The following is a 22,816-nucleotide window of genomic DNA, read 5'->3' on the forward strand; positions in this document are numbered from 1 at the left end:
ACAAAAAGGCAACTATGGAGCCATATAGGCAACGCATCCAATCCAGATAAAATCCCGAGCAGCGGGAGTGAGGGACTCGAAGAGTATAAATAAGCCATTCGTAAACCAATCCTCCAACAATATTGTTGAACTTTGCTCAAGGAGAGGAGAGTAGAAAAAAAGCCAAGCAAAACAATGAATCCAGTGTCAGAAGTTTGTCAAATTAGTAAAACCTAGTTTATACCCAAGAAACAGTAAAAAGAAGTCTTCTCGAGTCCCAAAATCCTGACAAGAGTTGAAGCTCAGTTGTCTGAAATTGCGAGACCGCCACTTATAAGCCAATTAGACTCTCTGGTCAGCAAAATCGAGAACTTCACAGTCATCCTCAAAGAATCCATCGCCATCGGGATCCCCTTGGTGAGCTCCGCGTCGTCTCCGTGTAGTAACGACGATTTGTTCAGAGTCGCCAAACTCCATAACACGCTCCATGGCCGACGGAGGAAGCGGTCGGTGGTCCTCTGGGTCGTCATATTCGTCCTCAAAGGAAGAAGGAAGCCCAAGATCCCGCTTGACGACAGAGATATCCTGTCCAAATGCCCACGCAGATGCATCGGCGCTGCTGCTTGGCGCATTTACATCGAGGTGCTGTCCATTCTTCGACTTCTTCTTCGAAGGCGCCTTGGCCTCCAAAGAAGAGTTTGCCAGAACTTCCGAAATTCCCTCGAGTTGGCTTCCATACGCAGGAGTGTATTCACAAAGGGTAACGCGCCTGTCGGTGTGGAAAGGCTGATATGGCGCGCTACACTCAATTTCTGCCTGGGGAATGGTCTCGGCCATAGTATGAAGTGTGTTGTTTGAAACCACATGTGGGCGACCCTTCAGTGTCAATGTTGTTCCGATATCCATTTCCGTGTCTGACAGGTCGAGATACTCTTCTTGAATGCCAGAGTCCAAGATTTGGCGGACTGCTGGAGCGACGTTATCGTCTGGCAGGAGTGGGAGTTGATAATCTGTATATCGATTCACACGTGAAACCCGCTGGCCACCAGATTGTCGTCGAGCCTTGTAAGGATATGTTCGTACAAGACCTCCGCCCAGGTTGAACAATGTTGCGCTCCGGCGGCCTCTAATCCAAACCACGCATGATGATGAAGGTAGCGAGGAGCTTGGAGGCAGAGAAAGCCGATTCTCTCCAGTGTGTCGTAGTTGACTGATGGCGGAGCCGGTCTTTCCAATCGAGCTAGTGATGCTCGCAGCAATCGCTCGCCCTCCCTGAGCTGCTGAATCCTTCAGGATGCTACCAGCAGTAGATGCACTATTGCCGCTCCCTTGGCGTGAACGCGTTACAAAGGGCATGGCTACTTGGTATGCAGCGCCAAAAGCACCGGACGCGAGAGAAACGGCGGAACTCGATGGCTCAGATGGCTCGGCGGCAGGCTTTGGGTTTACCTTGCGCCGACGTGGCGGTGGCCACATGAAAGCGCTGAAGGGCATATCTAGAAGATGAACGGTTCCTCTCTCCGTTACCATGGCCAGCCGCTCCCCTTGAGGCTCCATCCACACTACATCGATAATCCGGGCGACAGTCATGCGCGAGAACTGGGCGATTTGCCGAACCTGAGGGCCAGTGCTATCATGAGTAGCCATCGATGCCTGCAGAGGCGAGGAGTGTGTATGTTGAACACGAAACAGGTCCCATATGGTCTGCACATCTCCCTTGCTGCTTGCTGTGAACAGTGACAAGGAAGAGGGCGAGAATGACAGGAAACTGCATCCTAGAGGCGTTAGGAAAGTAGCCGAAGGGTGGATAGACGGAGACAACGCTAGAGAATCAACGTCCAAGATGGAGACAAGTCCCGAATCTTTGGTTGCCGCCGCCTGCCCAGACGTTCCATGTGTTGGAGGAAATGCACCACCGTCGGTCAGAGGGGAGCGTGTGCCATTCCACTGCTGAGGTGGTGACCAGGGCTGCTGTTGCTGGGACTGCGGGCTGGTTGCCCTATTCCAATACGAGTTCCATGCTTGCAGGCCTTGCTGGCCAACCCACTTCGCGCCCTGGATAAGTTCCTGTGTTGCCTCGCGCATGACCTTATTGACAACGCTGTCAGAAATGGGAAGATCCACGGTGGCAGTAACCGAAGGAAGGTGAGGAGGCGTCACGGATGTGATGCCAGCTCCTCTTCCCAAGATGGGAACTGGTAGATGAGCTCGAATAGCGATACTTGAAGATGGGGGTGCTGGGCAGTAGGCAATCTTCCGGCCGTTGAGAGCGAAAATGGCAGTTGGAGGGTTGGGTCGGCGGGTTGCGCCAAGGGAGTTCATCTTATCACTCTCCTCAGGTACGTCGCTTCCTCGCTGACCTTGCTGAATACAGGTCCATAGCTTGGCGGTGCAAGCAAACAAGTGTCCATTCTGTGCCTGTAGCAGCTGTGTGTATATCCAGCACTCACCGGTGGCGCCAGAGCATAGCGCAACCGTTCCAGCATCTGCCTTGATGGCAAAGGCTCCTGTGGGAAGCGGAGGTTGAAAGATTGGGCTAGTAATGGATACTTCTGCGCTGATGGGAATAGTCGGGGCTTGCAGAAGGACGTCGACTAGTTTATTCGTCTTGAGCGAGTATACTTCGACGGTAGTCTGATATGCTTCAATCACTTGGCCCTTCTGTGCATTGCGTGTAGAGAAAGCGTCGTGGTGAGCATAGGCAGACCGAGGGCTCGCCGCACCGTCCATTTTCTTCGCCGTGCTATCGTCTTCCTCTTCGTCCGGGGTCGCCGGGGATCGCCGGGGTAGTACGGGACCATGGACCACCAGTGCGACTAGAGGGTAGATGCCGTCCTTGTCTCCGCCGACAGTCCATGGAAGTATCTTGGCGTAATGAACTCCACCTCGCAGACCTTTGAGGCTGGCCATGGGCTCTAGCCCCCTCTTGCTAACACCGTAAACTTCCAAACCGCCCTGATATCCAGCCAAGACGACATTCTCAGAGCCAGTCGCGCTGTAAGGGCTTGGCAACTTGTCGAAACCAAAGTAGAGGCCCTGATCGCCCGGCTTCATACCGGACTGTGGCTTAATAGTGAGGTCCAGGTCTGAGACGCCGTAAAAGTGTGCCTGTGGTTGATGAGGAAGCGGAGGATGTGAGCCCATGCGAGAGTGGCCATGAGGGTACATGGCCGGAGAGTTGACAGAGCTCCGTCGGTGGTGCAGAGCAGTCGAAGAAGCCCTGGGCATGCTGTCCGGAGACACGAAATGGGGGTCCATTTGATAGCTGAGAGGCCGCTTCGAGTGGCTGGTGGGCGGAGAAGGAGATGCCGGCGAAGGCGTCATGAAAGCCCTCTGGGCTGACCAGCCATGGTGAAGATGGCTCGGGTCCTCATAGGAAGAGGGCTGCGTAGGAGGCGATTCGCTCGCCAGAGCGATGAGGTTGCTTGGAGAAGCAGCCATTCGATTTCTCGCCCAGTCGTGGATCATGCTTGGAGCTGTGCTTGCAGAAACCGAGGTAGTGGACAAGGCATCCAGTGAGGGCGACGGCTCAGGATTTTCATTGTCAGGCGCGGCCGAAGGTCTTATCTCGGGCGTGTTGATCGGAGGGGAAGAGGCGTTGGAAGTAGGAATGCTCTTGGAAGAGTCGTTTCCACTTTCGTCGCCGTCATTGACGGGTCTTCTATTTATCCACAAGAACAAAGGTCAGCGGCCATATTACATCCTCAGGCACACCGGCAAGTGCACAGCAAAAGGGTGAGTCACGCGGCCAAAGGCGAGCATGCGATGCGATGCGGCGCCATGGCTGTGAAGATGGGAATGGTTTAGCGGGAGGACTCACACGAACTTGCCGGCGGTTTGTTTGGTCACCGCCGCGGCAATGCCGCCGCTGTGCTTTGCATTTTTCCTGTCCTTCTTGGCTGCAGCAAAAACATAGTCAGTATCAAAAGCACTCCTTGGTATGTATGTCTGTCTGTCCATCTGTCTGTGGTGCTTTGCGTCGACTCGCCGCTCAAGGGATGGAGGAGATGCAAGTCTTATCGCAGTGTCGTCACTGCCGTGGTACAAGATAAGAGCTGCCTGAAGTTACTCACCCGGCATTCAACCTGTGTAAGGGGATTGGAGCAGATGTCCCGCTCCAAGAGCTGTTGCCTTTGCAGAACAACACAGGTTCCGGAAAGACCGCAGCTAAAACAAAACGGAAGAAATAAAAAGATGTAATGAATCGAAGGGCAAATGGATGTCGTTATTAATTCCGTCCCTTCAAGTAAACAGAGCTGGCGAAGAAGCTTCTCGTCGGATAGTAGATCGATGCGGTAGCTAGCGACAGCGACTACTGCTGCTAGGCAGAAGCTGTAGCGGGTAAACGAGATTTGAGGTACCGCTAGATAAGGGGCTTGGCCGCCTGAGGAACGAGGGGCAGTCGACGGCGACGAGGGGCTCGCGTCCAAGGTACTACTACGCAGGAATGGGTAGTAGTACGAAGAGATTATTGGCAAAAGATATACGGAAGATGCAAGATGCAGTAATACGCTGGTTCGTGCAACAAAAGAAACAACTGGTTTTCTAAGGCTGGTATAAGTGAAAAAGGCCGGTATGCAGGGAATGGCGCAGCCACAGGGTTCGTTTTTGGTTTTCGTGAGAATATGCGAAGTCTAATCGTTGATATAGGAAAAAGCAAGGACAAAGCAAATAGGTATCCGTGTAATAGAGACCGGGTATTATTCAGAGCAAGGCTGGTTCGTCAAAGAAAAAGAGACTGAAGTGCTGTTTGAGCTTGTATTTGTTCGAGATTTGTTTGTGTGTAGATGAATGTAAGTAAAAGAAGGATGATGAGAGAAGGGCCGCTGGTGTTCAAGAGGACCTTGGGGGTGGCAGCTTTGATGAGTCGAAGGCTGCCCGCCAATTACAGCATACCGCGCTGCGAGCTGGCGCGGTACGTGCAGGTACCTGCGCCTACTTTGTATGGCGACGGCCAGGGCGCTCTTGTCAGTGACTCGATAACGCGGGGGGCAGTAACCAGGTCCGCTGTACGGAGCAGCTGTTGGGGGGGCGTGCCTCTGCGAAGGGGGGGAGACGGGGGGCGTGGGCGCTCCCCGTTGCTCCGGGCTTGTACAGAGCGGTACCGGCCGGTACTCGTCCCGCACGTATCACAAGCCGCAGTGGTAGTGGCTCGCTCTCTGGTCCTGTGGTCAGCGGCCACAGGGGCAACAGCGCTCGCGACACGCTAATCTCAGCTAGGCGGGCCAGCAGTCGGAGGGTTTCTAGGGGCGTCCAGCAACTGAATGTGTCAAGTTCCAGCGCTTCCATGCCTATTCGTAATCCCATGGACAGCCCACGAACCAAGTCGCATGCACACAGAGCACATGTACTGCAGACTGCTGGGTGATGAGTAAGAGTCCCTAGGTACGAGGCACGGGCTAGTATCTGCTATCGCGGAGCCCTCCGTGCATGTACCAGAATGGACGGCTCTTACAAGCCTCATCTCGTGTCTTTGATTACCAGACACCACTTAATGTAGGTACACTCAAGTAAGCTGTGTTGTGGCTAACCTTACTTCGAGGAGGTACACGCCGGTACCTCCAGGAATCCGCCTATCACAGCGCTGTTACTGGCTGGCTGCCACGCGGTACAGTGCCTGTCGCTGACTGGCCCTGCGGCTTCGGGTTCTGGCGGCGCGTTTAGAACGAGATGCCAGCCGCTTTCCCCAACGGAAACCAAGAGGCGCCGCGCCGTCTACAGCGTGAATCGAGCAAGAAGCGTCACAGCCTGGCGTCTTGTTTTTCTATGATTGATGTGATTCCATAGCATAGCCGTATGTATGCACATATCGATTATTCCGTCTGTCCCGAGCAGAGTCGATGACAAAGGATTGAGGGATGATGTGCTGGTGTACTCAAGTTACGTAAGGACCTATAAGCTCTCTAGTACTAATGTACCGCGGTATAAGCTGTAGTGGTAGATCTCGAAGAAAGGGTACCAACTACGTAAGGTACCTGTCAACCGCCAGAGCATCGACGACAGCGTCGCTCTAGGCATGCCTCAGCCACCTCACCAGACCAGACCAGTGACCGGCTCCGGCGCGTCATCCCCCATCATCCGCCGTGCCAAAATGACGTCCCCGCCGAAAAGGGATGAGCTTCTACCCCGGCAAATGACTAAGAAACGGCGGCTCTCCTTTCCGCTCCTCTTCTTATCTGTTGCCGTGAGATTTCCCATTATCAGATGGGGGATAATGAGTGCTTTTGGTATCAGAAATGCATTCCTGGGTTCTAGATACAGGCTACAAGGCGTCCTGCACGCCGATAAGCTTCTCCTTTGTCCTTGCCGTTCACAGCCGCAAGGAGCAGGCTGCGTATCAGCATGCAATAGATTGGCACTGTTGCGCCACACTTTCTCACACCCCCTTCCTCCAGAGACTTGTACCGCTCTGTACATACGGTACGTCCATCCATGGCCCTGGAATGGGCATCGATAGAATCGCAGAGAAGAACATGGCTATTTTTATTACCTACTCGTCTCCTTTAAAGGGACTAAGATGAAGTTGCTACCACCTAGTATAGTATATTGGCACTATTACCTGGATAGTCGACTAGCCAGGAAATTAAAATGCTCCGTGACATGGTGTCAGGTGATAGGTGCCTCCTACGCCATGGACAAACCTCCCCGTGGCAAACAAACAAAACAAAGCCACCCATTTAGCCCCTTCTTCTCATTTCCCTTTCTTTTTCGACTCTGCCGCGTGTATCCAGAAAAACATAAATTGCTAGCACAGACGACATCTCGTACTGTACTGAGAGCGTAATGCAAGGGACAGTGACGCTGCCGCGGGATCGCCACTGGGGGTGTGTGTGTCTGGGGAAGCTCTAGACAGGTTCTGGACAACAAACACGCAGGAACACGGCAAAAGGGCGGCATCTAGAGCGGAAATGCCCCTCTTTGTCGTCTCATATCGTCATCTTCCATCATCGTTTTCAAAAATAGAGAGATTCACACGAGACCGCGGAACACTCCGTATCGAGCTCCCCCGGTATCGTATCGCCCTTGGGTTCTGATAAGCCCGCCGCCTATGTAGCTTCCCGATAACCAAAATTCTATGGGGGACTTCTTATCGGAGAGGCTTGCAGGCGTGGGTGGCTTCCTCAGACAGAAACGGCAAAGTAAAACGTCAGCGCGTTAAGTAAATATACTGTATGTAGCATAGGGAATAGTCCGGAGTGAAGTCTGTAACACTTGGAGCTATTTCTCACTTGAAACGCCCTTGGTGACATGAATAAAGCCTCTCGGAAGTCGTGGATCAACGCATACCTGGGCAATTAACGTCGCACGACTTATGCACTAAGTAGACTGAAGTAGGTGGGCAGTGCTAGCAGCAACTGGATATTACCTCACATATACGAGGAGGAGCGCATAACTCAGTATAAAACGCAGTATCACTACAACTTCATTCATTTCATGCAGCCCGCTATCTCAGCATATACACAGAATATGCGGCAAATTTCCACTCCTCGTTACCATCCTCGTTCTGTACCTTTCTCAAAGTCCCGTATCCCGCCCACGCAACGGTACTTGAGACGCCGTCCTTGGTCTTATATGACACGTCTCCGTGAAGCATCAGCTCGCACTCCCGCTTGCTGTCTGCTGATACAATGAACTGCCCGGGGAAGACCTTGTGAACTGTGTGGCTTCTCTCTTGTACCACTGACCACATTCCCTCGCGCATTGTGCGGATATCTGTTTGTTCCCGTCAGTAATTGGACGGAAATGTCTGGCTGTAGATGCATGCCAACGATCTATAAGAAAGAAAAGGGACAATAAGGGGGAAAAAAAAAGAAGGAAAAAAAAAAAAACTAACCCTCTCGCCCAGTCGCCTTCGCAGGCCCAACAGCTACACGCGCATCCTTTGTGAATTGATCAACCCACAGCTCATTCAAGTCCTGCTTGTCGGATATCCTGTAAAAGTTGGTGATGAAGGTCCGGATCTCGGGATCGGGAAGGCTATCGTGCGCCGGGTACAGGGGAATGTATTGCGCGCTGACTGAACCAGACATCTTTTCTTTTGTTTCTTCTAGGAACTTTGGGACAGATGAACAATTGATGCAGTATATTGATATGATGTGAATTTGATCAAGCTTAAAACGTCATTAATACCGGAGCTCTATATATCTTGGAATGGCTTCTTGTTGGTCTAGCTGAAAGAAATCTTGGTAATCCAGGCGGCTATGTCAGCACTGCGGAAGTGGCACCTTGGAACCCCGCCAGCCAGCTTTCACTCCGTCGGCGATATAAAAACAACAAGGTGCACACAGCATCACCGGCGGCGATAGAATCTTGGCTATACTGTATACGTTCTAGGATTTACCTGTATAATACTCTCATTTTTCGGTCCCTTACCCGCTTATGGTCCTCTTACAGCCGAAGTCGTCCGTATTCTGGCGGGAAGTTCCATAGTGTCGGCTACGGTTCCGGCGGATTTCCGGAAGCACATTTCTTTCTCCATTCATTGCAGCGCTAGAGTAATACAGGCAATCAATTGTCATTGTCATATACGAGCATCAATCATCACATATCCATTGTTTTAAAGAAGGTAAGGGAAATGAAAATCCCTTCGTCTTATATTCCGACGGCTGCTTGGAGTGGTACTTAACCGCCAGCGCTCCGCCCGCTTTGATATAGAGCTCCCTTGTATTCCGTCCCAAGTATATCGTATCCCAAAGTCCTCATAACACCATGCTTCAAATCATTGACAAGTAAAAATAAACCGTTAGAAAAGGGAAGGAGGATTAAAAAAAAGTTTATTTCTTCACCCCTCGGGCATTGATCTCCCCCTTCTCTCCAATATTGAGAAGTTTACGACAATCCGGGCAATACCACTTTGTCGTTCTCGCAGGGATTTCTGAAAGGCCTACGCATTCGAGATGGAACCACTCTTGTTTACAATTCTGCTGATTTGTCAGCGGGTCCGTTTCTCAGGCATGTATTTCCGCGGAGATGATCGCCACTGGTAGGGGAGAGAGGGTCATAGAGTATAGACTTACATCGACGTTGTCACACTGAATCATGGTACCAAAACTCACTCTGTTGCACAGGCAGTACCGTGGTTCGTTAGGATCAATGGGATTGCCCTCATCATCCACATCTTCCATCTCTTCCGTTACTTGGCCCTTGTCTTTTTTGGTCGCACGAGCCTTCTTCTTCGGCGCCGCTTTCCGCTTGCCAACGGCGCTGTTACCGCCGCTGCTAGTCGTACTCACAACACCGGGGGCTGGGCGCTTAGTGCGTTTGCTCGGCTGCTTAAGCTCAGGAACCGGCGTGTTGCGAGCCGTGCTGGCACGCCGAGATCGATCAACGGCCAACGACGGCTGCGGTTCTTGGCTGGCCGCCTTGCCTCGTGAGCCGGGCCGGCGAGGGAGCGACTCTGGGGCAGGCGTCAATCTGGGCGTGCCACCGCGTGATGACGATTGCTTGGTGGAGATTCCAGGCGCTGCCGATTGGTCTTGCGGCTGCTGAGGTGACGTGGACGCCGATAGTTGCTGTGATCGCTTAGCTGCCTCTCCTCGCGTCTCACGTTTACTCGCCTCTCGCCCGGGCAGCTCTCTAATCGTTGGCGGAGGAATTGGTGTGGTAGACACCCTTTGCTCCGTCTTGGGAAGGGGAACAGGGGTTTCAAACGGTGCCTTAACAGGCGCAGGAGTGGTGACGGTGACTGTTCCTGTGCCATTGACTGGATTAGGGCCTGGTGCTGGAGACGTAGCTGACCGAGTCGTGACGGAAGATTGTGGAGGAATTGGTATGGGGACGGGAGTCTCCGACTGGGGAACAACGCCAACTACCCCAGATGTCGCTGCAGCTGGGGGCGCAGAGTTGTCGGAGGAGGCCGAGCTGCTCTGGGGAATCATACCTGGCAGTGGCGGTGGGACCGGTGTCTCAGTCTTGGTGCGCTTTGCCGGCGGCCGCGATGACGATGGTGCTTCACCGCCTTCGATCACCACTGATGATGCTGCTGGTGTTCCTGCTGCCGCCGTATCGCCGTTGGTCTCCCCTTCAGCCTCTCTCTTGCGCTTAGATCTGGAATTGTTTCGCTGCTTTGGCTGTGACCCTGGGCTCTTAGCAGTCTCGGGTGTCATGCTAGAAGTCGAACTGCCGCCCAGGAACAGTTTAGCTGCCTGTTGCATCTTTCTAGCGGACTCTTCTGCTTCTTCCGCCGCAAGCTTCGCCAGCTGCTCCCTCTTGAGCTTTTTAGCCTCATTGAGTTTCATCCCTCTGTTGCTGGTGGGCACCTCGGAGGCTGCCAACGAGTCCACACTTATCGCACCCGCAGGCATTTGTCGAGTTCCAGATTCGTTGTCAATGATGGGTGTTGGTACCGTCGCTTCAAACACTGCACCTTCTTCCTCTGCCTTCTTCTTCGCCTCTCTATAGGCATCCGGTCCACGGCCCAAAGCTTTTAGTTCCCGTGCAATCATAGTCTCACTAGGTGTCCACGTAGCATTCTTCTTCATCCGTTTCCTCAGCTTAGCCAATTCGTACTGCGTTAACTGAAGCCATGGCGCGTCAGGGCTGCCGATAACGGCATTCTCTGGTGGAGGATTAAGCAGCGCAGCGGCATTAGCAGCTGCCGCTGCGCTCAAAGCGGGCGTAGCATATTGGCCGCGTGAAGAACGGCCTGAAGACTTTTGGCTCTTGTTGCTGACCAGCTTGATCCGTGGTGTCGAAGCTTGGATTCTGCGGTTCATTACTGGCGCTTCAGACTCTTCATCAGAGCTAATATCGCTATCATCGCTAAAAGTATCGTATTCAATTTCGTATGGCGCCAGAACCTCTCCAGGAACTGTAATTCGGGGCACTCGAGACCGTCGCACTTTCTGCCCGTCTTCTCCCGTAGCTCTGACCGTCAGCTTCGCTCTAGTCATTTGAGGAGATCTCGGCTCGGCAGGGGTCTGATCTTCTGTGGGATAGTTTTCCATCATCGTCTTAAGCTTAGACAAGAGCGCCGTCGCCTTGTTGTAATGACGATTCACATTCTCTGCCATCCTCATTGCCTCTGCGTGGGCAAAGATCCTCGAATCCAGCGCTTGGTTCAAATGTTCCGAGATATCAGCGCGCAGCTGCACCGGAGATGGGCGCTCATGTGTCGGCACGCCGGGGAGCTGCCCCCATAATGTCGTCAAGTCGTCGACCCTGTGCGATGCATCTGCATATCTCTCATCCAGTTTGCCGATCAACGTCAGGGAGCGAATCATGTCGGCAGGAAGGTATTCCGTGAAGTCGAGGAAATCGGTAACGGTCGTCTGCGCATCGGGGTCTGCGCGTGCCGTGAGAACACTGCTCACCGGCCCCATGGAAGGGCCTTCAGCAAGCTCAAAGGTCGCAGTCTTGGTCTTTGGAGAGACAACATCCTCATTGTCGATGTCGGCTTGGGGGACTTCGGGCTCAGCTGGAGTCGCCATGTTTGGCAGCGCAGCTTAGCAGCGGTATCGCGCGCCGCAGATTCCCAGCTGGCGCCGGGGCAGATCAAAGTTGTCAAGCTGATGATATTCGCACTCAAGGGCGTCCATTTGGAGGCGCCTTTTTTGGCCGAGGCGTGTCACGACTTGCTCAAACCGCGTTGGGGTGGCTAGCTTCGCTTTGGCCCCAATTTGGAGACTGGAGGCTCTGTGCTCAGGGAGAAAAGTGGCCGTGCGCCGCGACGTACCTTATTATGTAAACAGCCAGAGCCTATCACTGAGCTGGATGAGTCATCAGCCTCTTCCCGCTGGACCAGAGCTGTCTTTCAGCTGCTTCAGCTACAGCTTCTAGATTCAAGAAAACGGTCTAATAAATGCAAAACATTCACAATAGTATGTACTAAGATGCTGCATTGCGACTAACAGCGCGTTGGCTACGCCACTGTTAATCTACGAACTCCAGAGCCTTTCCAGCGGTTCGACATTCCTACTCGGGACCTGCCGCGGTCATCATCTGCAGTGACCTTGCATACCCGTGGGTCGGTAATATCGTTGCTGACGCGGCAATCTCAATAAGATCCTAGTTTGTGCGATCACCCTATTTTATCGAGATTTTTTTTTAATATGTTTTGCATATTAGAGAGATATTCTTCTCAAAAAAGCTATGCCTAGCAACTGGACTCTAAAAACTATTCCAAAATTGCGATAACAACCATACCAGCCATCTATCTATATTGCCCTTTATTTGGCTTTCGTCCCAAGTGGGTTCAGAGCTCTCTCTCATTTCAGAGCTGGGGAAAGACAAAAGTACTTCATACTGGATGCGAAATAGACGCATCCACCTGGATATTATTTATTTCCGTCCCTTCACCAATCCCAATCTGCTTCTGAGTCCCGCATCAGCTTGGCCCCCGCAATTTCTTCAGATTCTTCTGCAAGATAGGTGGAATCTGGCCCAATGAGCGTCAGTGAGCCGTACAGAACCAGCCGTCTGCATTTTCTATGGTTGTCAAGTCAGCTGTGGTGCCTTTGTGGCTTAATCTTGGCGCTTGGGAATCAATCTTACAGGAAGCCAATGACGATCAAGTTCCCCCAAATCTCGAGCTCTACCCCTTCCAGGGTGCCCTCAACCCTCAGCTTTCCATATCCGATGATCTTATCACTGTGTTGAATCTCTGTTAGCGACTGAATCATGTCTGCGCGCGCATATTCAGGTGGCTACTCACCCACAGGCCAGGTAGCCGTTTACCAAGATGTTGCCGTATGCCTTTATTTGCCCCCTTTTTTTAGACCAAGAGTCAGCTTTATTGATTATGTTATTTCTTTATTGATCCACACGCCCCTTCTCTCTTGCCCATTCAACCAGCGTGGCAACTTACTGGCAGCTTATCTCCCCCCTTGCGGTGATATTGCCGTAGGCATCGATATTTCCTCTGACGGAAATGTTTCCCTGGAGGTTGACGCCGCGCCCTGACTCTATTGAGCCAGTTACCTCAAGCGGGCCTTGGGCATCAATCTCTTCATCGCTCTTCATACTCCTGCATCTCTTGAGGTTTCTGGACGCCGTGTATCCTGACGTTGATCCAGAAGCATAGTACTCAGACATGGCCGTAAAAGGACAACTGAATAATCCCCCTTCAGAGCAAGGCACGAAAGGGTTATACAACGTGAAGAGTAATCTTTAGTGTAGGGGTCTTGGAGGCTTAGTGCTCACACTCCTTGTCTGGCAATAGCCGAATAGAATCTGTCAATGATGGGTGTTTTGACAATTACGGCAGTTGGAAGGCCAGATCGTGGGCATCTTATACGCTCAAGTCAGATAGGGTGTAACTGGTGTTCGACGAGGCTCCCGTGCCGGAATGTGGATGTTACTTCTCCCGGACGCTGGGTGAACGAAGCAGTGAACGCAGCCTTTGAGGATAAAGCAGCCCGAAGCAGTCAGAAGATCCAAGGCTGTTGTGATGTGTCTCCGCCGTCGCCTGATGCACCCCTGCAGCACCAGTCATATCTATTCAGCTCACCGTTTTGGATGAACAGCTGAACAGGTGAGTGACGATTCCTGCCTTGTTCGCCGTCTTGTGTCTCTCGTCTGTCTCTCCGCCTTACGACGCCCTTGTCATAAGAGAGCTCGATATGACGCGGGCTGCACGAACGGTGTGTCTGCTCACCCTCCCCCAGCTCGATAGCGTCTTTGAATCAAACAGCGTGGTAATATTGGACGGCCAGGTAGGGCGTTCACAAAGCAATTATTGGAATCCTCAGGATAGTCGGACTCCGCAGGAGGGGTGGCCTAGGAAGAGGAGGCGGTTGCAGAGTGAACGGTGGAGAAAAGACGAAGGAATCAGAGCCTGCGAATCTGGCAAGGTCTTCGGTGCTTGGTGTAAGTGACGGGGTTGCTGCCACGGGGACGAACACCCAGCAAGAGGTGGCATGCGGTTCTGTTGAATCCTTAAGCCAAGATCCTCGCCTGGTCTTTTTATGGAGCCCGTCTAACGGGTATACGGAGTAATACGTGCTAATCTCGGTCCCCAGTGCAACTTTTTTTTCCTCCTCCTCCTCTTCTCTCGTTTCCCCTCTCCATATTGACTAACAAATAAAAACCCCTCAATCCCTGCTCCATGTTGTCGATTTTCCCCCTCTCTCTCTGAGACAGAGAGCAAAGGGACCACATAGACTGCGGGCCCTTTTCAAGCTTATGGGCTAAGCAATGGTTGAGCGATCTCATCAGGGCTTTGGCTTTGGGGGAGAGGCACACTAGCAGGCCGGGCTACGTCTCCATCGAGATGCCAACTATTAGCGGTGCTACACAACGTGGTAGGCTGCTCGCATGGTCAGAACCTGAACTTCGGGTTCTTGCCCCCTCCCCCCCTTCGTCGAGCTTAGCCCTACCAGGTTCAGCGATCAATCTTGCTTGTCTGTTCCCATTTTTTCAGCCTTCTCACACGTGCAATATATGCAGCGGCCATGCAGCCCGACCCCATGCAAAGCTGGATCTGTGCTAGTTTCAGCTCTGGCCTAATATAGAAGCAAAGTTAGCCTATTTGGGGGCCGTTTTCTCGGGGGTGCGTCACTGGCTAGGCGGACAATCACCTTGCTTCTCGGTGACCCAGTTAACACATCCCGCAAACCCGGTCTGCCTCTCCCGGGCTGTCATAAGCCAGAGCTGGGCGCGTTGCAGCCTCATCAATCACCGATGGGCTCCCTTCTGCGCTCTGCGTGACCCCGCCGAAAACCGATGATGATGGCATTAATAATGCCAATAGATGTCCGTATCGTGTTATTATCGCGTTATTCCCCGTGAGGCTGAGAAAGAACGAGAAAGAAGAACAGAGAGAGAGAGAAAGTAACTAGAGTACTTTGTAACCCGTCGAGCTATGCGATATACTTGCCGTGCCGCGGTTGACGCTATCTAGGGTTGGCTCATACGCCGTAATTCGATACGGATACGTATAGGTAATATATACAGTCCCGGGATCGGCATTCCATCCGCCTTGCCGGCTGCTTACACCTACGATGTAGCATCTCTTGTCTCAGTTGCAGATACGACCTCTCAGTCTGAATCACCCACTACTGTCAACGGACGAAGCTCCATGGGTATTAGCCCCATTCTCAGGCAAGGCGTTCAAGACAAAAAAATGAGGGGGCGATTATTTAGCTAGCCGTTGCCCTTCTTTGTTTCCTTTAGCCGGAGCGCACTCCGAAGAAGAATAGGAATAGCTGGATGGTCTCTTCTCACGCGATCTCTATTAATACCGTATATGCATATGCAAGTGTCGCCGGCTTACTCACTTACCACACTCATTCACGCACTCTAGGTACATGTAGTCATACATCATCACATTCTCGCTACCTAAAAAATGACCAAATAAGATGATTGATTTTATCATAATTTTTTTTTATTCTTGACTATCTTACCCTCCTCCAATATCCTGCATTGTTTGCGTCATTCATCCTCATCCGCTGCAGTCTGCAGTTGCCTATAGGCTTTTGCTTTTTCTCATCCTTTCATGCCCAGCCTACCTGGACAAACAATATACATCACATACCACATGACCTCACTTACTACCCTGAACCTAGCTTGACTCCCCCAATGCTACACCAAAAACAAAACGAAAAAAAGCAAAGAAAATACATACAGTAATAACCAAAAATCCGATAGCGCGTTTCACCGATTATCCCATGTAAATACCAGAAAGGAAAAAGTACAAGAAAAAAGTGAAAAGAAAAGAAAAGAAAAAAGGCAAAAAGCAAAAAAAGCAAAGAAAACCATTTCCCAAATACACCACCTAGGCAAAAAAAAGGAGGTGGTACAGTACTAATACAAAATTAGACAACTCAAAGGGGCAAAAAGGTAAAGACATAAACAAACGTTGCCTACATCTTACCAGTCTGCCTAGCACCTCCAGCTACCCAAGATTCTGCCTACCAAGTCTCATTGCAGAGGGGTTTATAACCTGTTTAATCGCGACCCACGAATCCCAGCCCTAGGCCTGTGCATAGAGCCGCAAACACCCACACGGCGGCATATGCAGCAGCCCCGGTCTGCTCAACGCCAGGGATGGTCATGGCGCAAGAGAGGTACGTGTTGACTCCCGTGACCAGTAGAGTCACCGTTGTGCGTAGAATGGCAACCTTGGCCTTGGTGGTATAGCCAAAAAAGTTCCACCACACAGTTTCTCCAAGACTGGCCTCGACGGGGTCAAAGTTGGTGACGCGCTCGTCTTCCTTTGTCTTGCCAGCTGTGGCAAACGGCGGGAAGATGAAGGTGCTTGCAGCGGCGCCGAAAAGCAGCGTCACGGGCAGCACGGTAGCGTAAGACGCCGCGTGCGCAGGCTCGACGCTGTGGATGCCTGCGAAGTGCAGGACAAAGATCTTAGGCAGCAGGAATCGCAGCGACAGAACCAGGATGACGGTGTATATGCTCGTCGAGAGGCCCGTGGTGAGCAGTTGCTGAGGGAAGCCGATGAGCTCGCGGTTAGGCAGCTTTGAAGATGGCTTGTGGACAGCCGAAAAAGGACGCAAAAGAGAAAAGGGGACCGATGCAGAGACAACGTCTACGGCAAGGGCAGCAATGGCTGTTTTCGGACTGAGATCGTAAAATGCATACAAGAGGTAGATCTAGACGACCACACATCAGCACGGTTCCCAGCGTAGCAGGAGAGAGTAGAGGATGCCAAGTAATTGTACATACCGCCGGTCCATGGGACAGGAAATCCATCATCGCAACGTCCAAACCGTCCAGTCCGCTGAACCAGCTCAGCGCAAGCTCGAATCTGAGCGGCCACCATTGTTAGCATAGGAAAGGAGAAGGAATATCCAACAGCAGCATAAAACTTACACTCTCCAGCCAGCAAGAATATAGATCTCCTCTGGCGTCTCCTGGCTTCGGCTCACAGTCGCCAATTCCCCGTTCGTCAGTTCAGCCACCACGCTGTATCCGAGACTCGCCGTGATGAAGCTGATACCTGCCACGATTGGGAACACCACCAACGATGAGATCCCACCCGAGCGCGCCGCCTTTGAGGGGACTTCTTCCTCTCCATCCTTGGCAGGAGTAGCGGCAACGACATCATCAGCGCCACCGCGACGCTTCGGCGTTGTCTTTCCGACAGCCTTGCTGTCTCTTGGCTTCTCTGGTGTGACTGTATTATCAATCACATCTTCCGCACCTTCATTGCCTTGCGCTGCTCGCGTAGCCTCGCCTCTGGGCGCTCGCCGTAATGACGGCATCTTTTGTTCTGCTAAAGATAAGGGAAGGGTCGTGGTGGTAGTAGTAGTAGAAAGCTATCCCGGCTTAGTGGCCGAGCGTTATTCCGAAAGAGGCGCGCGTCTTCCCAAGATTGACTAGGTCTGCTGAGCAAATTGTCGCAGTTATAGCGGGAAATTTGTCGCGGATCGATGGTAAATGCTGCAAACAAGAACACTTTGTGTGTTTGTTGAGAGAGGGTTCGGAAGCTCTGCCCGCGCGCCCGGCAGCTGTGGGGAAACGTGACGTTAAGGTCGCTGGGGAAACAAACCTTCGACGGCCAGGTCCCCGCAATTTCTGGATGGAGCTCTCATCCCAGCTAGAGCTCAATTTCTTCGCTGCTAGGGTCTACATCAAAATTTTCTTTCCACATCATTCACCGTCAGGGTCGAGAAATTCCATTCTCACCATGGCCGCTGCTGAATTGAATTGCATGGCAATCACCGGTTATCTGTTGCTTGTTGGCTAGATTTGGTCTACCTTTAGCAGTCTCTCAAGAAAACAGAAATTATGCATTAACATTGTCACTGTGCACGTGTGCTTCCTGTACCATGGCATTGACTTCTGTGATGGTGATGTCTTTTTTTTTTATTATCTTTTTTAAACGTCATGTTTTTATTCAGAATTTATTCGAGTGTACGCTCGACGCCTCGTTGAACCCTCACTTTAACCTCGTGGAGAAGCAATCTCATTCCAGACATTCAGCACACAGCTCGCGTCCAGACAGGCCCTCCACTCCTTGGTGCTGAAGATTCGACAGCGGAGCAGAACCACCCCCAATACAGTTCCATCGAGTATATCGTTGTACAAAAGAAAGGTCGCGCCGATTTCCTTCCCATAGGTGATATCCATAATTCATTCCAGAGCAATCCTAATCCAGGCGTCACATTAATATATATAAACAAAAAAAGCGTTAACAATTCGAGGTCCCAAGAGAATTGCTCCTTCCCATATCCAATAAGTTACTCCTCCATGCGGCCAAAAACTCCGTCGTCATCTTCGTCGCTGCGGGCGCGAGACCGCATGTCAAAATCGTCTTCGCTATCCTCCATCTTGACGTCTTCGCTTCCGCGACGCATCTCGCCACGAGTGAAGCTTTCCGGCTGTCTGCTGGGGTAGCTGTTGATGAAGCCGGTGCTCACAAAGGATGCAGCTTGGTCCAGGAATTGGGCTGGGACGGGGGGTACAGGTGGTGCGTCCTCAGCAAGTGTTGTTACAGCGTTTCGCGAGCCATTGTTGCTGCCAAAGCTGCAGCTCAACAACTCGACAGCGGCTGCCAGCTCATGATCGTCCTCGCCAATCATGGCATCCGGCCGCACATCGATGCTACCACTGCGACCATGGTCGAATCCGTTGATGTTGGGAATGCTGCCGCGAAGGAGAGAGTTCTGCGGCTGCGGAGATTGGAAGCTTCGGGAGAATACGCTGCCAGAGCTAAAGCGCTTCTCACGATATGCGGTGGTATCAAAAGTAGGGACATCTTCGGCAGTCGGCGGTGGGGTAGTATCGGCGGAACTCCGACCATCAGCCTGCTCCGAGTAGCCTGAGGCAGCGGGCGATGCCGTCTCTGGCTCGCTCGCAAAGTCTCTGGCAGAGTCTGGAGGGGTGACCGATCTCTCGTCAGGATTGCCGTTCATAGCTACCAAAACAGACGCTGCTTCCAGCAGTTGTACCTGTTGGTGCTTTGAGATGAGCAACTTGGAGGTGTAGGACCACTCAGGAGTGTGTTCCCATCTAGCCAACGAGTCAACAAATGAAACCCAAACTACACACATGTTTGCCAACGGAAAGAAGGGGAGGCAGGGGATGGGAGTGAAAGGGAAGCCAAAGGGAAGCCGGAGATGAGAGGTACGACGACGCTGCACCCAAAATCTAGGCAAGTACACATATCACAAGGCATAGAGGGGAGGGAGACCAACAGGTGCTTCGTCAAACAGCTGCTGTGCTTGTAGCCTTTGCCGCAAGTTTCGCAGCGAACTTCTACGCGGTTGCTCTTCTTGCCATCCTTGGTAAGAGGTTGGCCGTCACTGGCTCGCCTTATGCGGGTTTGGTCGAATTTGGCGGCTGCCTCATCGCCCGAAAGCTCGTTGGAATCGTCGTCGATGGCGCTCTCCTGGGCTTCTCGCTTCGCATCCAGCAGCGCCGATTTGTTGGGCAGGCTGGCGGGTGGTGAGGGTAGGCTGTCAATCAGGCCAGCCCGGACGGTGGTGTGCTTGGTGATTGTGTTCCGCCTTCCCCCGCTTGTAATCGGAATAGCGCCGCCCTGCTCACTCTCTCGAATCGCGGCGGCCAGAGCAGCGACATTGGCGCCCGGAGTGGTGATTGATTTTCGGCGAGTTATTCGGTGTGTCGGATTGAGAGCACCGGCGAGGAGGGAGTGCGAGTGCGAGTTGGTTCGGGCGTGGGACTGGCGGCCGGTGAGGGCCGAGGATGCGGAGCTCGACATGGGAGAACGCTGGTGCGTCAATGGCCTCGTGGAAGGCTGCATCTCCTGCGGACGGACAACGATGTCAGCAAAAAGTGAAGCCTCGCCAGCGCCGGGACAAGCCAGATCAGCGGCTCCAAGCCGGACAACGGAATCATCTCATACTTTTGAGGAGGCCATTGCCAAGTGGGCTTGAAGGGTTGAGGGACGAACGAAGGACGCTGGACCGTTGCGGGCTCAGCAGCAACGCTCTTGATCGTAGATGATGTCCAGCACAGAGAGAGTCAAGCTTGACCAGCTGATTAGGTTATTTATTATCGGTATCCAGCGCGTGTAGGTGTTGAGGTGAGAGAAAAAAAAAGTTCAGGGAAAAAAAAAGCCCAGGATCTTGGTGCAAGTAGTGAGAACGAGAAATAATTATTTTGGGAGGAGCAATACGGCGCCATGGCAAGGGAGTGTGTGTGAGTGTGTGTAGATGCGGCACGGCGGGGGCGCGTGTATTAGCACTGGCATTAGCAGGAGTAGCAGTACTTGTACGGAGGAGGACAAGCCCAGGTATGAGTATCAGCGGTACCTGGTACGGAGTACATCAGGAGCGATGAGAATACGGAGTACGGAGCAGGTACCGCGCACGCCACCTGAAGGAGGTCGGTACGGCGATGCGCTCGCTGCTGCGAAAACAAAGTACAGAGTACGAGGAATGATACATGAGACAAGGCACGGTACTGAGCACAGACAGAGTAAATAAAGGGACACATTTCATTCATTCATTTCAGCAGCGCGCTCGCTCTCCTTGTTCTCTCTTCTCTCGTCTGCTGTAATTGCAATCAATCAGAGTACCCCCTCCGGTACTCTGCGTGTACCTCGCCGGACTTCAGTCAGGAGAGCCAAAGCAAGGCACCGCACCGCACCGACGGCCGGGCCCAGTTTGTTCTGCACCACACTGTGACCGTTATTGCCTGTGCAAACCGCCCAAACGTTCAGCCCGTGGGGCGCAGCATCAAATGGCTGGTGAGGGCCACCGCAGCCCAGGCAGGCACCTTGAGCGCCGGGCCTGGTTGGCCGTGCTTCCAGTGGCTTCCACAGCGATGGGTCGCCTCTCCATTTTATTCCATTTTTTTGTTCCTCTCGTCTCCTACCAGTGCCAGCACTTGTGTCTTTGTTCGTGCAAGTCGCAGTCGCGCGCGCCCGAAGGTGGGGTGTAGCCAAGTTCTGACTGGGCTATTGGCCCGCTGACCCGGGTTGATCACCAGGTCGAATGGAGAGGCCGTAAAGGGGGATGCTGGAGGCATCTGAAGGAGTAATTGGAGGGCTGTGGCCAGAAAGGGGGGCGTGCAGCGATAAAAGCACAGTAAGAGTAAGGCCTGAATCCCATCTCAGCGCTGGCTATTGGCATTTTACTTGGCACTCTGCACGCTAAAGAGGCCTGGTACAGTGCCGATATGCTGAGGGCTGGCTGGATGCAATATGTAGGAGGCCTGTAATTGTCGCTACCAGTAATTTCCATCTGCCATCTCCCCATTGCCTGCACTATCTTTGATGAGATACGATACCTGCCGCCGCTATACAAAGGAGACACGCAGCCAGCAATGTACTGGTACGTGCAGGGAGGGCCAGCACTAACGAAACCTGGCCTCCCTAATACGGAGCACCAGCCAGCTCATCAGCGTGGGAGCCGAGTGGATTGTTTGGGCTTACGTACTGATACGTCCTAAAGTGCTCTGGGACGCTGATGGTGCCAGCCAGCGTGTCTCCCTGTCATGTCATGTCAAGCCCTATCATGCTCCCTTGTTCACTGTATCAACCCCCGTAAAAACTCCGTAAAGGGATGAGAGTTTGCCTCCTATCAACCCATGGCTGAGCGTAGAAATTCTGGAACAAAAGTTGGGTTGGGGGAGTTGGATGGATTGATATGATCTAGTACATGGCTTCCGACAAGATACCTGCTCTTGCACGCAAAATCGGTGGACAGACTGTGTACTTGAATACGCCTCTACGTCGGATGCTACACCAGACTTAATGCCAGATGGCCACTGCAATTGGCGCTAGAATTGCGAACTACACTGCTAATTACACAGTAGTATTTCTATAGCAGCGAACCGGTCCTTACTCATCCGCCATTAGTGCTACGCGTTGGGACTCACATGACGAACGCCAGGCCGTTCCTCGCACGGAGGCACCTGATTCAGTCAGGGAGGGGGGTAGGCTGACGAAGGAACGACGTTGAAATGAAATGGCGACTTGGGATTACAGACGAGTACGACTTATTCCAAAGAACCGCCATCCCGATCGCGGGTTAGTGCAAGGAAAAGGGCATGTAGCACAGCAGCAATTTACTCCGCAGTATCTCGTGCCCGGGCAGAAGCAAACAGCAGTAATACCTAATCAATATTACCTCTTCGGCGCATGAGCTGTTGTGATTCCAGTCCAGCGAGCGGCGAATAATAATCATTGACGCTGCAAACTGGTTCGATTGGCGAAAATGCATGGTGAAATTAATTGCATTGAAGAGGGGGCAATTGGCCTTTCTCTTTTTATCGTATGTACTTTTTGTACTTGCAATCAATTGCTCACGCCCCTCCGATGCAGGCGACACGAGGGGTGAGTAATTCAGCTGAAGGAAAAAAGAGGAATTGAAGAAAAATCGCTATCACTTTTCAGCCCCCTCGCTTGTAATATCGGCAAGGTTCATGGGTCAAAACTAAGACAATAGATGCGTGCTTGGGGCATTGGCGTTGACAACATTGACTTTGGCAATTGGCAATTGATAAGAGCCCCAGCCCTATCCCCACGAAACCGGAGCCTGGCATGACTGCGAATGGCACGACTACGCCAAAGTGCACCGCAACTGAATCGCTCTATCGTCGATAACTGCGCCGGCCTCGATTCTCGCCAAGCCGAAGTGGATCAACTTCTCTCCGAGGCCCCGTTTCCACCCCCGCAACGTGACTCCGCCAGGCCTCACTTTCCGTGTATTTGCAGAGCTAAAAAGCTATCCGTCGATCTGCTAACAAGCCCATCTCATCTCGCTATTTTACGCCTGCTATCTCGAGGGGCAAATTAGACGAGGAAACAGAGGCACAGGACGGGGCTCTGGCTTTGCGGCCGAATGCGGCTTGGATGAGGGGTTCCCGAAGCGGGGGAAGGGGGGGGGGGGGGGGGGGGGGGTAAATTAATTTGAAACCAACAAAAATTAAAAGAGAGAGTTTGAAAACAAAACGGTCAGTCTCCCGCCACAAA

At 52.4% G+C, this 22,816-nt stretch overlaps 7 protein-coding genes across 7 annotated transcripts; 1 reads left to right on the forward strand and 6 right to left on the reverse strand.

Annotated features, from left to right (window-relative positions):
* Positions 1-4: 4 nt before the first annotated feature.
* GGI43DRAFT_429668 (uncharacterized protein) lies at positions 5-4,375 on the reverse strand. Its single transcript, XM_083209144.1, has 3 exons — positions 4,053-4,375; positions 3,800-3,878; positions 5-3,640 (listed from the first exon to the last, which is right to left on the reverse strand). Exons 1-3 carry the CDS (start codon positions 4,057-4,059, stop codon positions 322-324), a joined length of 3,405 nt encoding a protein of 1,134 aa, XP_083065159.1. The 5' UTR covers positions 4,060-4,375; the 3' UTR covers positions 5-321.
* Positions 4,376-5,800: 1,425 nt separating this feature from the next.
* Positions 5,801-6,519, forward strand: GGI43DRAFT_158346 (uncharacterized protein). Its single transcript, XM_083199527.1, has one exon. It carries the CDS (start codon positions 5,996-5,998, stop codon positions 6,434-6,436), a length of 441 nt encoding a protein of 146 aa, XP_083065160.1. The 5' UTR covers positions 5,801-5,995; the 3' UTR covers positions 6,437-6,519.
* Positions 6,520-7,149: 630 nt separating this feature from the next.
* On the reverse strand, positions 7,150-8,178 carry GGI43DRAFT_158344 (uncharacterized protein). The gene is made up of 2 exons (XM_083199526.1): positions 7,814-8,178; positions 7,150-7,692 (listed from the first exon to the last, which is right to left on the reverse strand). The coding sequence occupies exons 1-2, from the start codon at positions 8,007-8,009 to the stop codon at positions 7,424-7,426; spliced, it is 465 nt and encodes a 154-aa protein (XP_083065161.1). The 5' UTR covers positions 8,010-8,178; the 3' UTR covers positions 7,150-7,423.
* Positions 8,179-8,628: 450 nt separating this feature from the next.
* On the reverse strand, positions 8,629-11,610 carry GGI43DRAFT_158356 (uncharacterized protein). The gene is made up of 2 exons (XM_083199528.1): positions 8,997-11,610; positions 8,629-8,900 (listed from the first exon to the last, which is right to left on the reverse strand). The coding sequence occupies exons 1-2, from the start codon at positions 11,406-11,408 to the stop codon at positions 8,754-8,756; spliced, it is 2,559 nt and encodes an 852-aa protein (XP_083065162.1). The 5' UTR covers positions 11,409-11,610; the 3' UTR covers positions 8,629-8,753.
* Positions 11,611-12,050: 440 nt separating this feature from the next.
* GGI43DRAFT_158403 (uncharacterized protein) lies at positions 12,051-13,465 on the reverse strand. Its single transcript, XM_083199530.1, has 4 exons — positions 12,785-13,465; positions 12,632-12,685; positions 12,472-12,567; positions 12,051-12,405 (listed from the first exon to the last, which is right to left on the reverse strand). Exons 1-4 carry the CDS (start codon positions 13,009-13,011, stop codon positions 12,273-12,275), a joined length of 510 nt encoding a protein of 169 aa, XP_083065163.1. The 5' UTR covers positions 13,012-13,465; the 3' UTR covers positions 12,051-12,272.
* Positions 13,466-15,272: 1,807 nt separating this feature from the next.
* On the reverse strand, positions 15,273-17,350 carry GGI43DRAFT_393958 (uncharacterized protein). The gene is made up of 3 exons (XM_083204715.1): positions 16,744-17,350; positions 16,597-16,678; positions 15,273-16,523 (listed from the first exon to the last, which is right to left on the reverse strand). The coding sequence occupies exons 1-3, from the start codon at positions 17,133-17,135 to the stop codon at positions 15,864-15,866; spliced, it is 1,134 nt and encodes a 377-aa protein (XP_083065164.1). The 5' UTR covers positions 17,136-17,350; the 3' UTR covers positions 15,273-15,863.
* Positions 17,351-18,006: 656 nt separating this feature from the next.
* GGI43DRAFT_158398 (uncharacterized protein) lies at positions 18,007-19,903 on the reverse strand. Its single transcript, XM_083199529.1, has 3 exons — positions 19,742-19,903; positions 19,071-19,642; positions 18,007-18,885 (listed from the first exon to the last, which is right to left on the reverse strand). Exons 1-3 carry the CDS (start codon positions 19,754-19,756, stop codon positions 18,114-18,116), a joined length of 1,359 nt encoding a protein of 452 aa, XP_083065165.1. The 5' UTR covers positions 19,757-19,903; the 3' UTR covers positions 18,007-18,113.
* Between the last annotated feature and the right edge of the window lie 2,913 nt (positions 19,904-22,816).

This window comes from Trichoderma evansii (genome assembly GCF_050947405.1).
Source record: "Trichoderma evansii strain SZMC 28006 chromosome Unknown GGI43scaffold_2, whole genome shotgun sequence".
NCBI classification, from domain to species: Eukaryota; Fungi; Ascomycota; class Sordariomycetes; order Hypocreales; family Hypocreaceae; genus Trichoderma; species Trichoderma evansii.

Excerpts from the sequence above, each read along its gene's own strand:
- GGI43DRAFT_429668 (XM_083209144.1), bottom strand. Across the intron at positions 3,641-3,799 it reads CAAACCGCCGGCAAGTTCGT|AAGACCCGTCAATGACGGCG; the intron begins GTGAGTCCTCCC and ends GTGGATAAATAG.
- GGI43DRAFT_158346 (XM_083199527.1), top strand. The coding sequence starts at position 5,996 with ATGCCTCAGCCACCTCACCAGACCAGACCAGTGACCGGCTCCGGCGCG.
- GGI43DRAFT_158344 (XM_083199526.1), bottom strand. The coding sequence starts at position 8,009 with ATGTCTGGTTCAGTCAGCGCGCAATACATTCCCCTGTACCCGGCGCAC. Across the intron at positions 7,693-7,813 it reads GAAGGCGACTGGGCGAGAGG|ATATCCGCACAATGCGCGAG; the intron begins GTTAGTTTTTTT and ends GGGAACAAACAG.
- GGI43DRAFT_158356 (XM_083199528.1), bottom strand. The coding sequence starts at position 11,408 with ATGGCGACTCCAGCTGAGCCCGAAGTCCCCCAAGCCGACATCGACAAT. Across the intron at positions 8,901-8,996 it reads TTCAGTGTGACAACGTCGAT|AATTGTAAACAAGAGTGGTT; the intron begins GTAAGTCTATAC and ends ACAAATCAGCAG.
- GGI43DRAFT_158403 (XM_083199530.1), bottom strand. The coding sequence starts at position 13,011 with ATGTCTGAGTACTATGCTTCTGGATCAACGTCAGGATACACGGCGTCC. Across the intron at positions 12,686-12,784 it reads AGGGGGGAGATAAGCTGCCA|GGGGCAAATAAAGGCATACG; the intron begins GTAAGTTGCCAC and ends GTCTAAAAAAAG. Across the intron at positions 12,568-12,631 it reads AACGGCTACCTGGCCTGTGG|TGATAAGATCATCGGATATG; the intron begins GTGAGTAGCCAC and ends GATTCAACACAG.
- GGI43DRAFT_393958 (XM_083204715.1), bottom strand. The coding sequence starts at position 17,135 with ATGCCGTCATTACGGCGAGCGCCCAGAGGCGAGGCTACGCGAGCAGCG. Across the intron at positions 16,679-16,743 it reads ATTCTTGCTGGCTGGAGAGT|ATTCGAGCTTGCGCTGAGCT; the intron begins GTAAGTTTTATG and ends GTGGCCGCTCAG. Across the intron at positions 16,524-16,596 it reads TCCTGTCCCATGGACCGGCG|ATCTACCTCTTGTATGCATT; the intron begins GTATGTACAATT and ends GTGGTCGTCTAG.
- GGI43DRAFT_158398 (XM_083199529.1), bottom strand. Across the intron at positions 18,886-19,070 it reads AGCTGTTTGACGAAGCACCT|ATGGGAACACACTCCTGAGT; the intron begins GTTGGTCTCCCT and ends CTCGTTGGCTAG.